The following is an 18,208-nucleotide window of genomic DNA, read 5'->3' as shown; positions in this document are numbered from 1 at the left end:
AAGTGTCCCAGCTATTCCACTGTTAAACGTTGGGCAGATATGTTTAAGGCTTGGAGAACAAGCATTGATGATGAACCCAGGTTTGGACGTCGCTCAACTTCAATCAATGAAGATTCAATCAAGGAGATAGAAGAACTTATACTGTCAGATAGACGTATTACCATTGCTGAACTTAGAGGTCTAAGCCATGGGTCCATTGAAACTATTATTCATGAACATTTACAGATGAATAAGACATCTGCCGTTTGGGTTCCAAAGTTCCTTAACTCTGATCTTAAGGGAAAAAGAACTGACATTGCCATAGAAAATTTAGAACCCAGTGAGGATGATTTCGTCAAATTCATAAAGAGGTTAGTAACGGGCGATGAGACACAGGTCTACCTCTATGATCCCGAGTCAAGACGTCAATCTATGGAATGGCACCCCTCCACTTCTCCGGCACCAAAGAAATTCTAGTCTTCAAAGTCAGTGAAGACAATTATGGCCTCTGTATTCTGCGATGCAAGGGGTGTGATCCTTGTTGATTACTTAGAAAGTCAAAAGACGATTACCGGTGCCTACTATGCTGATTTGCTTCATCACCTGAGAGATTCTATCAAAGAAAAGCGCGAGGAATGCTGACTGCTGAAGTTCTACTACTTCATGACAATGACTCTTCTCAGACCTTTCGACTTGCAAAGGCTGCTGTGCGACAATGTGGGTTCGAAGAGCTTCCTAACCCCCCATACTCGCCAGACCTGAAACCAAGTGATTTCCACCTGTTTCCTAAATTGAAAGAACACCTTCGTGGAAAGCGCTATGACGACAACGATGACCTCAAAGCTGCCGTGAATGGGTTTGTGATGGTGGCTTCAGAAAACATCTTCATGACTGGAATTGAAAAGCTTCACTATCGACATGAGAAGTGTATTGAAAAGCAGGAAAATAATGTTGAAAATTAAAATTAAAAACACTTTCACAATTGTTTTGTGTTTGTTAGGATAGCACTTTTTAACTAGCCCTTGTACGAACACTGGTTTGGTGCTGACACACCAAGGATCATAATCAAGGCGAATCTGGCTTCGCAAACCTACTTCCAGTATAAGTGAAAATAACCAAAGTTGCCGCTGAAGTCATGGTCCATTGGCATCAAACACCTGTCTGTATTTATTCACAACCAACACACGTGGCATATTGTCTCTCATACACCTGCCTGTATTTATTCACAACCAACACACGTGGCATATTGTCTCTCAGGGGAGTCGCTATTTGACCGGTCGCGTTATAATTAGTTTACTTTTTAGTTTAACCTTCAGTTGAACGTGCAACATGTGTTCAAATCGGAGAGTAACACAGTATCAAAACAACAACTAACCTTGAAACTGAGCGCAATATAGATAGCATTTCGCTTTAATAATTATGATGTATGAGTATTTATCAAAACGCCGCTTTGCACAGTATTCAGTTATATCGCGGCGTGTCAGCTTGATTTAAGGGAAAACCCGAAGTGATGCAGGTCTTAGACGTTTACCGCTTTGGTAAAACCCATAAGAACGGCTATGGTGCTGACAAACCTTGAAACATAAGCTTGGGCAGGCCTTACAAGAAGAATGACGAAGAATACCACGCGATATCCAGTACCCAAGATGCATCGATGCTCTCGGGGAATTCAACAATGTTACGTTGTTACGTATTATTTCTGAATATCATTGGGGATTCATTTAAATATTGTTCTTTGTATATCATTAGTTATTTGATCCTGTGCCAAGCCAGTGAACCTTTGAAGTGTTGACAGTTAGAACAGGATTCGAACACGGGAAAAACTGGTTGTAGACCTAAGAGTGAGCGAGTGAGCGAGTGAGTGTGGGTTTACGCCACTGTTAGCAATACTCCAGCAATATAACGACGGGGACACCATAAATGGGCGTCACATAATGTACCCATGTGGGGACTCGAACCAAGGTCTTCAGCATGTCGAGCAAACGCTGTATACCACTAGGCTACCCCACTGCCCTATAGAACTAAGATATATGAGAATGTATTGCTGTGTGAAAACATCCTATTTGTAACAGATGACAAGCACTTGATCATAACTAATGGCGTCATAACATATGTACATGTTGTATTCTATGTCAAACGGGGCGCTGGGGTAGCATGTTCGCATTTTCGGTTTGGAGTTTATCATGCAGCTTTTCTCGAGATGGTCCATTTCTAAAATACTGCTACATATAATCATTTTTTAAACTTGCCTATTCTAGACATATTAATAGTACGTGATATTCGTCTTTATTTGGGTGGTTACAGTATGGACAGGATGTATTTTCAATTGCCGGTACTTTTGAAAACTTAGGTGCTCTAATGTTAAAGTGGGCGGTCGGGTAGCCTAGTGGTTAAAGCGTTCGCCCGTCACGCCGAAGACACGGGTTCGATTCCCGACATGGGTACAATGTGTGAAGCCCATTTCTGGTGTCCCCCGCCGTGATATTGCTGGAATATTGCTAAAAGTGGCGTAAAACCATACTCACTCACTCACTAATGTTAAAGTATGTGCATCCCATCAAACAATTTGAGTGAAGATGCAATTGGCAAATGTTTATACCTCGATATAAACCTTTTAATGACATGTCAAGCTCTTTCACCTTCCATGGCAGGTTTCTCACAGGCCTTACTGGATATATGTCTACACGAAAATATATGTCTACACGTAAATATTTGTAATGCGATACTACCTCAACATTCTTTCAATTGAGAAACCATTTCGCACATATTTATAATTATCCTACCTAAAAATTGTTAAAGACTATTATTTTGGTGTTACCCGTATTTAATTTTAATCCCCATTTCAGGGTTTGATGCATGTCATCCTATTCCAATTGCGTGGATCGATGCTCATGATGTCAATCACTGGATTGTCTGGTCCAGACTCGATTATTTACAGACCGCCGCCATATAGCTGGAGTACTGTGCGGCGTTAAACAACAAACCAAAACTATAGGTATTCGTGTTTATCTCCTGCTTCGTGAAGGAGTACATACACTCAAACCAACCTTCCACGAATCTAGAAACTTGCCACTGTCTAGAAAACGATTATACAAACTATTACTTAAGGGCAGTATTAATATACAAGCTTCTTTAAATACTTCGACGGGTATCACCAGGGGATTTACCATTCTTCAAATTATTTTTGTGCAAACAATTTCATCGTCGGTGATGCTGCTACCAAAAATATCACCTGCATTGCTACAGGCGTCACAGTGCTCAGGTTCATGACTGTTTAAGAAAAAACTTAACTTGTTCTCCGAATGCATTATTTTTTTTCGACAGTGTGTAACAGTGTTATAAAATACTTGTACCAATCATCAACAGAAATATTTCGCGATACATTTTCTTTACAATAGCAATATTTCTTGACAGATTTCCAAAAATACCTACAATCCTTAACTTCTTCAACGATTTCATTGATTTCTTTCTCCTCGAATACTTGTTTCGTTGCCCCTCATAAATCTTTTGACTTCCTTCTTTGCCTATATAAACTTTGAGTGAGTGAGTATGGTTTAACGCCGTTTTTGGCAATATTCCAGCAATATCACGGCGGGGGAAACCAGACATGGGCTTCACACATTGTACCCATGTCGGGAATCGAACCCGGGTCTTCGACGTGACAAGCGAACGCTTTAACCACTAAGCTACCCGACCGCCCCATAATCATTAGAAATCACTTCCAAAAGTCTATTTTACGATCACGAGCATGGGTTTCTAAATCACTATCAAATAGTGCATATCGCGAAATGGATAGCGGATCCTGCTCCACCGGTGGCACCCATCACAAACACTTAAAAGCAAGGACTATATGTACACCATAAATCGTTTTGAAAGCTTTAATAAAACCTGAAATGTTGTAACCCTGATCAGAAACCTTTTAGCAAGAGTCGTATGGCGCTCTTTGGAATCTTCGAAGAAAGAGCATGCTCGATTGTTCCTCAAGAGTTTTGAAACTTAGACACCAAAGATCCTCGGCCCATACCAGAAAATTAAATGGTCAGCCTCTTAAGAAGAGAGAAAATACCAGTTGATCTACACGCTAGTATCAAATGTACGCTATAGATAGATACATGCACACGTAGATAAGATATATCGACTTATTTCGTACCAGATGTGCCTAAGGTCAAACATGCTGCATCGTAGTAATTGCCATACGTTAGCTACAGCAATGCTAAACCACAGATGTCCTATCAACTAATCAACTATCAGTATATAAGCCAAGAACTAAATCATAAACAAACACTAGCAAGATGGCTCTCCTTGCAGCACTCCTCTCGCTTGCGTCCTTGACGCGGTTGGCGGCGGCGACGACAGTAACTGTTAACGTCCCTGCTCTTGGCGACATCGTCGGTATTGCCCGGACTGACACCAACGCGTTCCTCGGCATTAAGTATGCCAGCGCTCCAAGGTAAATCCAGGGTTTTGCATTCTTGAAAGGGGGTCGCCGTTTTACAGAAACGAAGCGTATGTATTAAGGTTAACTGATGTTTTACAAAAGTCGGTCTTGTGGCTGTTATATACATCTAATGATAACTCATAAATTGCACGACACAAAATGAGTTCAACTTCGGCGTCTCAATCTCAGAATATGGTTGCACGTGAATGCAAATTTTCAAACAATATTTCTGCATTTGAGACACAAAGGTTGTCATTTATAAAATGACATTGAAGTTGCCAGCGTGTCGATGCCACACATCAAGGTTTTAAGTGTTTCGGGTGGTCTATACCTTGCTCGTGGGATTCACCAAAGTGGTAAAGGTTAAGGGCTTGGGTCCCCTTGGACGCTTCATCCTCATTAAGCTGACAGACTGTGATATTTCGGGAGCCTTATGGTTGCCACTTTGTTAGCATATATGTATATGTATATAGATCAATTATTTTATATATTTAAATCGAATTTTCTTGTTATTTAAACGTAATTGTCGCGTTTTTTCTCGTTATTTCGATTATATTTTCAAAATTTCAATTATTTTCTCTTTACTTCGAATTTTTCTGGTAATTTCGATTATTTTCTCGTTATTTCAAGTTAATTTGCAAAAACTTGAAATTTCGAGAAAATAACAGCGAGAAATTTCGATTTAAAAAAAGTTTTAGAGCTACCAAAGTAGCAAACGTAGGTTTTCGTATGATATACCTGAAATACAGTTTGAGGCGGCGAAGTTTAGTCCATGTTTATAAGCACAAAGTATGATAAACCTATATGGTTCCTACACCTGCTGTTGTGAGGGGGTTACGGCGCTTAAGCGATATACCAGGAATACAATGACGTGGGAATCGGAAATGGGTTTCACACAATGTTTCCATTTGGGAATTGAACGCAAGCCACCGGCTTGATGAATGAACACGTTTACCATTAGGGTACATAAGCGCCGTGTGGCATCTTGATACCACAATGATTCTTTGATCTGGTTTGCAAGGTTCGAGGATCCCCAGCCTGTTAGTCCCTGGCCAAATCCCTACGACGCGACGAATGTGGGTGCAGCGTGCTACCAGAACTGTCCCAACATCCCAGAACTGGCGTGCCAGGAAGACGTATGTGCCATAGTCCATTCATACACTGTCTTTTTCAGCCATTTTGTTTCACACTGCATACCGTGTACAGCATATCACAAAAGTGCCCGAAGTTTACCTTAAAATGAACCTTAAGAGCTGGGCCCGCTTGCACAAAGCGATCTTAGCGCTAAGATCGTAAGCCTATGTTAAAGTATGGGAGTTACGATCATCTTAGCGCTAAGATCGCTTTGTGCAAGTGGGCCCTGGTTTCGAGATAGAGGGATCCCTAAGGACACGTCGGACAGGGTATCGCTGACGGGACAGACGAATTAGTGAATACAAAGTATTATTGCACATGTGTTTTCAGACCCGCGAAGATCCGGGGTAGAATAGGTCTTCAGCAACCCATACTTGCCGTAAAGGGCGACTATGCTTGTAAGATGCTACCAACTGGATCGGGTGGTCAGGCTCGATGACTTGGTTGATGCATGTCATCAAATCCCAATTGCGTGGATCTATGCTCATAATGTCAATCCCTGGATTGTCTAGTCGATTATTTACAGACCGCCGTCTTATAGCTAGAATATTGCTGAGTGCGGCGTTAAACAACAAACAAACAAGTCATTATGTTAAAACAGCTCAATAACCATAAAAGGTTATTCAAAACAGGAGGGATTGCTTACTTTCTGAGCATCTGCTTATATTTGAAAACACCCTCAATGAAAAATGAAAACATTAGTAATATTGTTGGCCTATTAATATGTTCATGGCCTGTTGTCAAATATATGCCTGAACTGTACCTATACCTTTCAGTTGATTTTACCATACTTTATATTTCCAATTGAAATTATATCAAGTTAGTTATATACATCCAAAGATGAACTGCACTGACCCTTAGTCATCACTCACACATACTTGTACATGGTTTTAGTTTTTTTAAATATAGTTTGATTTAAAACTTTTAAAATTTTAAAACAAAAATTCCGCATTATACACAATTGCTAATGTGTATCTTTTCTTTTTTCGGCACAGATTTACATTTCAAATATGGTTTGGGTCTTGTGGTTGTCTTCCTCAGTCTTCATTGAACCAATTCATTTCAACACAAAATTACCTGAATTAGCCACAGATTACTTTTTTCAAACTGTTGCAGGAATGAATGATGGTTAAATAGACATAATCAAATTTAACAACAGTTCTTTCAATTTTCAAATGTCATAAAAAAGTATACTATCTTTTGTCCCTCAGTTATTTTACTGGGGGCACGGGTGGCCCAGTCGTCTAAGGCGCCGCGATTCGCTGTGCAGAGTTGCGTCCCTTGAAAAACCTATGATTGAATCCCGGTTCGCCCCGATTATGTTTCTAGGTTTGTCAGCACCATATCCGTGCTCGTGGGTTTCACCGAAGTGGTAAACGTCTAATACCTGCATCACTTCGGGCTTTCCTCCCACATTAAGCTGACACGCCGCGATATAACTGGAATACTGTTAAAAGCGGCGTTAAACCCCACTCACTCACTCACTCACTCAGTTATTGTACTTGATCGTTGAATTCATTTGACATTGTATCCAGCATTGCAATATCACACGTTGGTTCATATACTAGTATTAAAGTCAATCGCCATGCGTAGTACCTGTTCCCACATCAGACCAAAGAGACAACATATTTAGAAAAATTGTTATTTGTCACTTCAACACCTTTGCCAAGACATCTTTGTGTATTTCTCCAGATTTCTGAGGACTGTTTGTTTCTGAACATCTTCACGCCAAGTGGAAATCCTCCCGGAACTTGCGTCATGTTCTTCCTGCACGGTGGCAATTTCGATGCATATAGCGGAGGATCTATCGTGTTTGATGGCGATGTATTTGTCAACGAGGGCGGATGTATCTTGGTGACCATAAACTACAGATTGAGTGAGTAAGGGCATTGACAAGGTCTTCACTCAGTGCATCTGTATGTGCGAAGGTCCATGCTATAACCATGAACTGACCGTGGGGCATCTTAAATAAAATATACCTGCGTCTTTAACCTTTGTCAATACTTGATATCATTTGACCCGTGAAGAGCCGGGGTAGAATTGATCTTCAGCAATCCATGCTTGCCGTAAAAGGCGACTACGCTTGTCGACTAACGGGATCGGGTGGTCAGGCTCGCTGATTTGGTTGATGCATGTCATCGTTATCGTATCGTATCAATTGCATGGATTGATGCTCATGTCAATCACTGGACTGTCTGGTCAAGATTCGATTATTTACAGACCGCCGTCACATAGCTGGAATATTGCTGAGTGCGGCTTTAACCGACCAAAAAAAAATGAAAGGCCCGAAAAGATCAGTTTGATATATCCGCAATTCACATCAACAATGTTATCACTACTAGGGGATTAAGTGAGTGAGTGAGTGAGTGGGTTTGTTTTAACGAGAGTTTGAACAGTACTTGAGTTACATCACGGCGCGACAGCTTCATGATGGACGAAGAGTCCGAAGTGATGCAGGTTTACCACTCTGGTGAAACCCAAGAGCACATGTTTGGTTCTCACAAACGTGGAACCATTATCAGGGCGAATTGTGAAACGGACACCACGATGTTGTTTCCAGCAGCGAGTTGTGACGCCATGGACGCCATTTTTCAGCTACAGCTACATAACCAGAATTTAAAAAAAATAAAACTGTGAGACTTAAAATGAAAAACACCATTTAACAATGTAATTTTGGTGGCAGGCAATTTCTATTGTTTCAACAGTTTGAAGAATAATTTATATATTTTTCAAAACTTTAAGGAACAATTATATTTTTCGACAAAATCCCAGCACCCACCGACCCTACCCATCCCACCACGAATATCAAACGATCGGTCCATAATCCCAGCCTGTTAACATATTTCAGCCGCGTTTGGTTTCCTTGGATCCCGGAACCTTGGGGTGAAGGACCAGATCGCGGCCCTGGAATGGATTCACACCTACATCCAGTACTTCGGGGGAGACAACACAAAGGTCAGTCCTAGAAACATATCAGGGCCAATCTGTAATTCAAACCCACGATCTTGGCACACTGATGCGATAGCGCGAAGTTCTAAATTAAGTGATTAACATCAACTCTTTCTCGAAACAATACATTGTTCGCGAAAATGCTTAATATATGCTCCAAAATGCAACCAAAAATATTGATAACACCATCAGGCTTCACTACATGCTTAAACTCGTATCAATTTATGGTTCCGTTTTAGACTGTTGAAAACAAGTTTGTATGTATCAAAATAATATTTAGGGTCATAATTTATATTTTAAAATGTCTGGTTTTGCAAATATAGCGTAAAATCCAATCTATTATATCATCTGAGAGGTATAGTTTCTTGTCCCTTACATGAGTATTTGATGTTAATATTCATCTACTTCACCAGATCACGGCTTTCGGCCAGAGTGCTGGGGCCCAGTCTACTGCTCTTCTGATGAGCGTCCCCTCCGCCAGTCAGTACTTAAATCGCGCCATCCTCCAGAGTTGTCCCTTCACCCTGCCCTTCAGAACTGCAGCTCAAGGAGACAGCCAAGAAGCTCAACTCGCCACCTTGATGGGGTGTACTGTGGGTAACCTCACCTGCTATAGGGAGGCTGATGCTGATGACATCTTGACTTTCCAAGGCCAGGTCACATTGCCTGGGGCAACATTCCTCCTATCCTTCCAATTCTGGGGCCCCGTCATCGACGGCACTTTGGTGAAGGACCACCTATACAACATCTTTGAAAGAGGTCTTCACAAGAAGATGAACACCATCATCGGAACTGTCCAAGATGAAGGCGTGGGGTACATATTCTCTATATTCAATAACCCTATAAATTCCTCAGAGTTTGAGAGCCTTCTCGAAACGGTAAACCCATCACTTTCTTTGGGCTTGTTAGGTCTTTTCTATGATGTCAATGCGAACGCTGACAAACGTTTCGTCTTGTCTGAAATTACCACGGATTACGTGTTCAACTGTGTGAGTCGGGCCGTCTCAGACATTGTTGCTGATGACTCCAAATCATTCAACTACGTCTTTGATCAACTGTTCCCATACGATATCTGGGGGCCAGGAAATGTCTGCAACAACTATGTCTGCCATGGAATAGAGCTACCGTCGGTTTTTGGAACTTTTGATCTGGGAAACTATACTCTGCCACCCGACCAGGAGGAACTCTCTGATGACATCATAAAGTACTGGACCAACTTTGCCAAATACGGAAAGCCTTTCAGAAGGAACATGGGTCTAGCGAAATGGAAAAGATATTCGTTTTGGAACCAAAGGTTTCTGATTCTTAATGCTGCCAACACGCGTCAAACCACAAATATAGCAAATTCGGCCAAATGTCTCTTGTTTGAGTTGTTTGTGGGCTACAATCCTTACCCAACATGAATCCATGGGAGCGTAAGGAGTTGATTTGGGATTACTAAATTAAACATTATTTGTTCTCTGGAATTTCGGTCCGATGCCTCATGTTTAAGTTGTTTGTTGACTTCAGTCCTTAACCTTAAAACTATTCGATTTATCTATGTATACTGATCACTGTCAATAGCATGTTAACGTTTACTGATTTTACCTTAAATAAAACCTAATTAGCATCCTCTTCATATTTTTTTATATTTTGGCCATTTCAGTGAGTGAGTGAGTGAGTGAGTATGGTTTTACGCTGCTTTTAGTAATGTTCCAGCAATATCACGGCGGGGGACACCATCAATTTTGGCTTCACACATTACCCATGTCAGGAATCGAACCCGGGTCTTCGAAGTGACGAGCGAACGCTTTAACCACTTGGCTACCTGACCGCACCGTTTGGCCATTTCACCTGAATGATTCGAACTGGTGGAGTGAATGGGACACACCATTATGTAGCTCGTTGGGCTCATACGGGTTCGGAGGTAGATTTGTGAACATTGAGCAGTGCAAACACCATCAGGCTTTGATGTCATACCTCACAGACTCTTCACAGCAAATATTCCGCATGGTTGGTTGGTTTGTTGTTTGCAACAAGCAATATTCCAGCTAAATGACGGCGGTCTGTAAATAATCGAGTCTGGACCAGACAATCCAGTGATTAATATCATGAGCATCGATTCACGCAATCGGGATCGATGACAAGCTTCAACCAAGTCAGCGAGCCTGACCAAACGATCCCGTTAGTCGCCTCTTACGACCAGTGCCAGAGGGGTTGCTCTTTTAGGCTTCCAGTGATGCGAGGGGGTTACGGGTGGCCCAGTCGTCTAAGGCGCCGCGATTCGCCGTGCCGAGTTGCTTCCCTTGGGCATGCCAGAAACCTATGATTGTTGGTTTGAATCCCGGTTCGCCCTGATTATGTTTCTAGGTTTGTCAGCACCATACCCGTGCTCGTGGGTTTCACCGAAGAGGTAAACGTCTAATACCTGCATCACTTCGGGCTTTCCTCCCACATTAAGCTGACACGCCGCGATATAACTGTAATACTGTTAAAAGCGGCGTTAAACCCAACTCACTCACGCCAGTGATGCGAATTTGTCAATTCGTCGGTCCTTTAAGACAACAGTTAAACGATGTTGAAAGGGGGGATTAATTGTTTTGTCATTGAAAACAATTTAAGTAATTGAAATTAAGCCTTGTAAGTGTTACAGTCAAAATAGTGAGTGAGTATGATTTTACGCCTCTTTTAGCAATATTCCAGCAATATCATGTCAGTAGACACCAGAAAGGAGCTTCACACATTCTACCCATGTTGGGAATCGAAACCGGGTCTTCTGTGTGACGAGCGAACGCTTTGACCACCGAGCTACCCAATCGTAGACCGCCGTCATATAGCTGGAATATTGCTGAGTGCGGCGTTAACAACAAACCAACTAACAACCCAATCGTCCCCTGTCAATATCGAAAAGAGTGTTCGCTGTGTCTCCTTGGTATGCACTAGAATGTGAGACCACCTGACATCGCGACCTCAATAGGATCCTTAAATGGGAGCACGGGGGACCCAGTCGTCTAAGGCGCCGTAATTCGCTGTGCAGAGTTGAGTCCCTTGGACACGCCAGAAACCTATGATCGTCGGTTCGATTCCTGGTTTGCCCCGATTATGTTCTAGGTTTGTCAGCACCATACCCGTGGGTTTCACCGAAGTGGTAAACGTCTAAGACCTGCATCACTTCGGGCTTTCCTCCCACATCAAGCAGACATGCCCTGATATAACCGGACTACTGTTCAAAGCGTCGTTAAACGCAACTCGCCCACTTAGTCTTAGGATAAAGATTATATTAAACGTTTAGTTGAGTTTTCAATAGTGAACAGACAAATTGATCCCCCTCACCCGGCCTACAATTTCAAACGTATAGACGTGGGTGCTTATATTCTTTCCTTTAACCATCCTTTGAATGTTATTCACATTGTGTACATGTGTCAGAATCTGTTTCGGCGGATAATCTAGACTGGTAATTCTCTTGCATTGACGATATATATTTCAAAATGAAATAAGGGATTCCAAGGGTGCCATTGACGACAAGTTAATTGGTGTAGAACACGTTTTGCTGCTATTAATTATAAAACATGTATTTGTACCAAAATACATCATCTTGTTGTCTAGTGTTAATGATCTACTTGTAAATGAATAACACATAATAGTAGTACTACTCTATTGTGTATAACGTGGGGCATGGCAAATGGTGGAAACTGTAGTAGCAATTGCACTCAATATACGATATGTAACACACTATTGACATGTAGTTTATCCAGGTGTTCTGCTCATTGTAATTGTATGTAATTTTAAATATTACCTCACGACGATACTAAAAAAGAAAATAACAAAATATGTTCAACTACTAAAACAAATTTATACACAATTATTATTATAGTTAATATTTTCAGGTTTATTTTGTTTGTTTACTGTTTATCTTTGGTAAAACCTGCAGGTATATACTTTTCATATTTACTTAAAGTTACAGTTAAAATTCTCCTCGGTTTTTGTTGAGTGAGTGAGTGAGTATAGTTTTTGCGCCGCTTTTAGAAATATTCCAGCAATATCACGTCGGGGGACACCAGAAATGGGCTTCACACATTGTACCCATGTCGGGAATCGAACCCGGGTCTTCGGCGTGACGAGCAAACGCTTTAGCCACTAGGTTACCCGACCGCCCCCGGATTTTGTTGAGGATTTAAAACCTCGAACGCGGGAATAGTCTAAACCAAAACCGAGGAAGAATATTTCAACTGAATTATGAACCATCTAAATGCAAGAAATACCACAACAAACAAGAGTGAGTGAGTTGGATGTAACGCGGTTTTGAGCAGTATTCCAGTTACTATACAGCTTGTCTGCTTAATGTGGTAGGATAGCCCAACGCGATGCAGGCCTCCGATGTTTACCAGTAGTCGCGGTATATAACAAATACGATGACAGCTGGGAGAGAAAGGCAACGTCTGGAATCAGATTGAAAACCCTTTCATCACCTGGCCCGGTAGGGGCGGTCGGGTAGCCTAGTGGTTAAAGCGTTCGCTCGTCACGCCGAAGACCTGGGTTCGACTACCGACATGGGTACAATGTGTGAAGCCTAAAACTATACTCACCCACTCAGACCTGCCCCGTCACGGTGGCCCAGAGGGAACCATTGGGTGCCCATACTAAACATGATATGTGAGGTTGTAGGTTGATTCGCGTCATGGAAGTTTCATGTGTAAAATATTGTAACTTATAAGCAGTCAAAAATGCAACTATAGATGTATATTAAAAGAATGTTTATACAATTCACGCAGGTCTTACAATTCAAATGCAAAACCTCCATGAAGGTCTTACAATTCAAATGTAAAACCCCAAACAGGTCTTACAATTCAAATGTAAAACCTCCAAGCAGGTCTTATAACTCAAATGTAAAGCCCCAATTCAAATGTAAAACGCCCAAGCAGGTCTTACAATTCAAATGTAAAACCCCCAAGCTGGTCTTACAATTCAAATGTAAAGCCCCAATTCAAATGTAAAACGCCAAGCAGGTCTTACAAATCAAATGTAAAACCCCCAAGCTGGTCTTACAATTCAAATGTAAAACCCCAAACAGGTCTTACAATTCAAATGTAAAACCCCCAAGGTGGTTTTACAATTCCAATGTTTAACCTCTCAACAGATCTCACTTGAAAGTAGCACCTATCACAAGGTTACTATGAGATAGGAACTTACCTACAACACAACAGGCAATAGTGTATGTAGGCTTATAGTTTACATCGTGTCACATTGAAATGTTGTAAACGACTGGAGCGTGGGCGCGTCGGAAGTTATATTCCCTAAAAAGGTAAAATCGATATTTTTTAAATATTTGAATCCGTCCTGTAGAGGTGAGGTGAGGTGAGGTGAAGTGAAATGGGGTTTAACGTCGCGTCGAAGATTATTGCACTTCTATAGCGACGTGCATGCACGTGTGTGTGTGTGTGCGGCTTCTTGTACTAGTCCGGAGGTATGCCGATTATATAGTGCTAGCCCAATGAGATACCATGCCGCAGTTTTAACACGAATACACAGTATAGTGAGCCGACCAGTCCTTGTTTTAGCCTCTTAATGCCGAGCGCCAGACAGGGTAACAACAAGTACCATCTATTAACGTCTTTTTGCATTACGCGGCCAAGCATCGAACACCGGACCTTACGCTCTCCGGGTGGACGCTCTACCACTAGGCCACTAGGTCTCCTTCTATAGAGGGAGCTATCCTGTTACTAACACCATTAAAAGATAAATCTTTCAGTCCTGGAGATTACAGCCCTGAGGTACATCGTAACATAAGTTATTGATTCTGACAACATACACGTAATATAAGTCACGCAGCCTCAGACATTCAAGAAAATAAATTCTTTTCGCCTAGCAATGAAGGGAATTTTACAGGACGCTTCACACGATTATATATCACAATTCAATTTATACCAGTAGCCTTAGTGAGTTAGTGAGTGATGCAGGTCTCAGACGTTTACCATTTTGGTGAAACCTATGAAGGTGCTGACAAACCTAGAACATAATCGGGATTCGAACCCACAATCATAAGTTTGTGGCGTGCACAGCGAATTGCGGCGCCTTGGACGACTGGGCCACCAGTGCACCCAATTTATTCTAGTAGATGTACGTTCAACAGGCGGTTCATGAATAATCATCTCTGAACCGGGTTGCATAAGCGCGGTAACGTTGACAAACAGTTTAAACGGAATCACATTTCTGTCCCACGGAACAAAATGATGATCACGCCCTTCATTCATAATTTACATAACAGAACATAAACAAGCTTACCAAGGAAAGGGGCAGGGGTGGCGCTGTCGTCTAAGGCGCCGCGATTCGCTGTGCAGAGTTGCGTCCCTTGGGCACGCCAGAAACCTATGATTGTGGGTTCGAATCCCGCTTCCCCCCGATTATGTTTCTAGATTAATTTTTTCAGCACCTTACCCGTGCTCGTGGGTTTCACCGAAGTGGTAAACGTCTGAGACCTGGATCACTTCGGGCTTTCCTCCCACATTAAGCTGACACGCCGCGATATAACTGAAATACTGTTAAAAGCGGCGTTCAACCCAACTCACTCACTCATTAAGCTGAAACGCCGCGATCTAACTGGAATAATGTTAAAAGCGACGTTAAACCCAACTCACTCACTCACTTACCAAGGAGGCAAGTCAATGACATGTGCTAACAGAGGCACAAAAGTAATTAAAAATTAAATTGGCGCAAAAAGCACTTGCAACGTTCTGTGCTTGGGCAAAAAAACGACTTGTGTATTTCTAGACCGATTACAGAGAAGTAGAACGATAGTACGAAATTTTCTCCACAAAAGCAAACGCCGTTTGAAAATATTGATCAGTACTGACATTATCATCGCGCGATCCGTTTTCTCAAATTATTTAACAATCAATAATTTTTAACATTCTTCGGTATACATTGTGAGCATAACAGAGAACTCGTGTGTATTACGGTTGCTACATTCACCACCGAGGAGGCTATTTAGTTTTGAAGTGTTCAAATTATAATATATCATGTCGACATGTTTCAATCTGCCACTGTAAAAGAGATCAAATAAATTGAATATTAATAGAAAACAGCTTTTTCGATTGACCCGAGGTTAAATTGGGTTGTGTTGACTCCACGTGCAGCATGTCTTCTTCGTGGCGGGTTGTAGGGATTGATTCTCCTGCTCAAATATCTGTTTCCCTCCAAGGCAGGATACTCAGTATTTTATCACGATCATCTGAACCAATCAGATCTCAACATGATGTGTGGCAATAACAGTTACTTAACATTTGTCCCGAAGCTGTTATATCTCAACGCAAACGCTTGAACATAAATGAGCGTTGCTTACTATTTTTCCATTTAAAACAGCCATTTTTATAAAAATCTTATCATTTATTTATTTGTTTCATGTGTTTTGTTTCTGAAGTAACATACTCATATTAAAATACACAAACCGCACTTGATTGTGTCTTAACATGTAACAGCTCCATGACAATGGTTCTTTTTTTCCCCATCCTAAATTATAACGCAGTGCCTGCAACCATCTTGAGGAACATATAGAGAATCTCACCCGAGTGTCTTTTGATATCAAATATATTAACACGAGTTGATAACAGTGGGAAAACTCCGAGGCTTGCCGAGGATTTTTTCCACTTTTATTAACGAGTGTTGATATATTTGATAACAAAAGACACGAGGGTGAGATTTTATTTATCATCCAACATCATTCTTCCAACTTTTAAGTTTGTAGACAGTAATAAGCAATGTCTTAAGTGTAAAAAGTACTGCTGACAGCTTTAGTAGTAGAGCCATTAGTGATGTCACTTGATTGTGACGTCATGGTAACCAATGACGTCACAATGGTCTGCAAAGCATTGTGATGCAATGTCATTGCAGCGATATCTACAGTGTAGATATCGCTTGATCTCCTGTTTCTGTTCCAACAGTTTAGCTGTGGTGTCACAGACATGTATAATGATTAGATATTTCTAAATGGAACATGGTCGTATAAAGATGGGATGTCGCTTTACATTTTGATGTGTTGTAATAAACTTAGGGTCAAAACAAAGTATATCGAGTTTGATTTTTTATGTAACTGAAGTGAGTGAGTGAGAATGGTTTTACGCCGCTTTTAGCAATATTCCAGCAATATCACGGCGGGGACACCAGAAATGGGCTCCACACATTGTACCCATGTCGGGAATCGAACCCGGGTCTTCGGCGTGACGAACGGACGCTTTAACCACTAGGCTACCTGACCACCCCGAAACTTTAAAGAACTGTTGTCAAAGTTTATCATGTCTATTTAACCATCACTCATTCCTGCAACAGCTTGTAAAACGTAATCTGTGACTTGAGTCAGAAATGAATTGGCAACCACATGACACTTACAAAGTTTGAAATGTAAATTTGTGCCGAAAAAAGCAAGTTTACCTCTTCCCGAGGCAAGGGCGCTAACTGCCCAGAACAGCTCAGTCCCGGGAAGATGATTTTCAAATATACGATACCCATCAGTATTTGTGTATTATGTGATTATAATTTTTTTTAAAGTTTTAAATCAAATTATATTTTAAAGCATAAAACCATGTAGAAGTATTATTTGAGTGTTGGCTAAGAATCAGTACAGTTCATTTTAATATAATATCTCTAAGTTAAGAAATTTTCAATTAGAAATAAAATATGTGATAAAATCAACTGAGAGGTGCCTGTTAATTGAAGGGAAGTAACTCTTCCAGTAAGAAGCTGGTTTCAGTTATACGGAAATTCGTTTATGCGGACGAATTGTGAAATGACGCAAGTGTCCGTATAAACGAGGCACGGCTGTAGTACATTTTGCTCCTTAGTTGATGTCATACATGCAAACAACAATTCTTGACAACAGTTCAGGCATAGATTTAACTACAGGCCATGAACATACTAACAGGACAATGTCTTAAATGTTTTCAAATTTCATTGAGGTTTTTTTTCTAATATATATAGATGAACAGACAGTAAGCATGCAGTCCTGTTTTGAATGATCTTTTGATGATATTACGCTTTTTTAACATAACGAAAACACATGTGTAATAATACTTTGTATTCACTTTTTTGTCTGTCCCGTCAGCGATATCCTGCCCAAGGTGTCCTAAGAGACCCCTCTATCTCGAAACTAGCTCTTAAGGGTCATTGTAAGTTAAGCTTCGGGCGCTTTTGTAACATTTTGTACACGGTATGCAAATAGCTGAAAGTGACGCAACGACAAAAAAGTGTACGAATGAACTAGGGCAAGAGTTTAAAATGTAAATTGAAACCGAAAAAAGCAAATATATTGATTTTCATAGATATGATCAGCAGTTGTGAATTGTGAGATTTTTTGTGTTTTTCAAAAGTTTTAAATGAAATTATATGTGAAAAAAATAAAACAATGTAGAAGTATAGAGTGCTGACAAAAACTGGTACAGTTCATGTTTTGGATATGATATCGTTAACTTAAGATATTTTCAAATGAAAATCAAATATATAAGATCAATTGAGAGGTATAGCTTCTTTTGCCCCTCAGTGTATTATTGTGTTTTGTATATTTGTGATCTGTCAAGCATATAAGTCAATCATGACGCCTATATATAACATGTAGGGTGACTAACTACAAATCACGACTTTAAATACGAGCTGAGTGAGTGAGTTGGGTTTAACGCCGCTTTTAACTGTATTCCAGTCATATCACGGCGTGTCAGCTTAGTGTGGGAGGAAAGCCCGAAG

At 40.9% G+C, this 18,208-nt stretch overlaps 1 protein-coding gene across 1 annotated transcript in view; it reads left to right on the top strand.

The window, feature by feature from the left end:
- Window positions 1-4,271: 4,271 nt before the first annotated feature.
- LOC124112279 (acetylcholinesterase-like) overlaps window positions 4,272-18,208 on the top strand; it is a 34,027-nt gene continuing 20,090 nt past the window's right edge. Inside the window, exons 1-5 of the mRNA XM_046472310.2 lie at window positions 4,272-4,429; window positions 5,439-5,553; window positions 7,244-7,427; window positions 8,400-8,506; window positions 8,914-9,135. Coding sequence (XP_046328266.2) covers window positions 4,272-4,429; window positions 5,439-5,553; window positions 7,244-7,427; window positions 8,400-8,506; window positions 8,914-9,135 — 786 coding nt within the window. The remainder of the gene's footprint in view (window positions 4,430-5,438; window positions 5,554-7,243; window positions 7,428-8,399; window positions 8,507-8,913; window positions 9,136-18,208) is intronic.

Source organism: Haliotis rufescens, unplaced genomic scaffold (assembly GCF_023055435.1).
Source record: "Haliotis rufescens isolate VD_foot unplaced genomic scaffold, xgHalRufe1.0.p SCAF_4, whole genome shotgun sequence".
NCBI lineage: Eukaryota > Metazoa > Mollusca > Gastropoda > Lepetellida > Haliotidae > Haliotis > Haliotis rufescens.
This window is presented reverse-complemented; position numbering and strand designations above follow the sequence as displayed.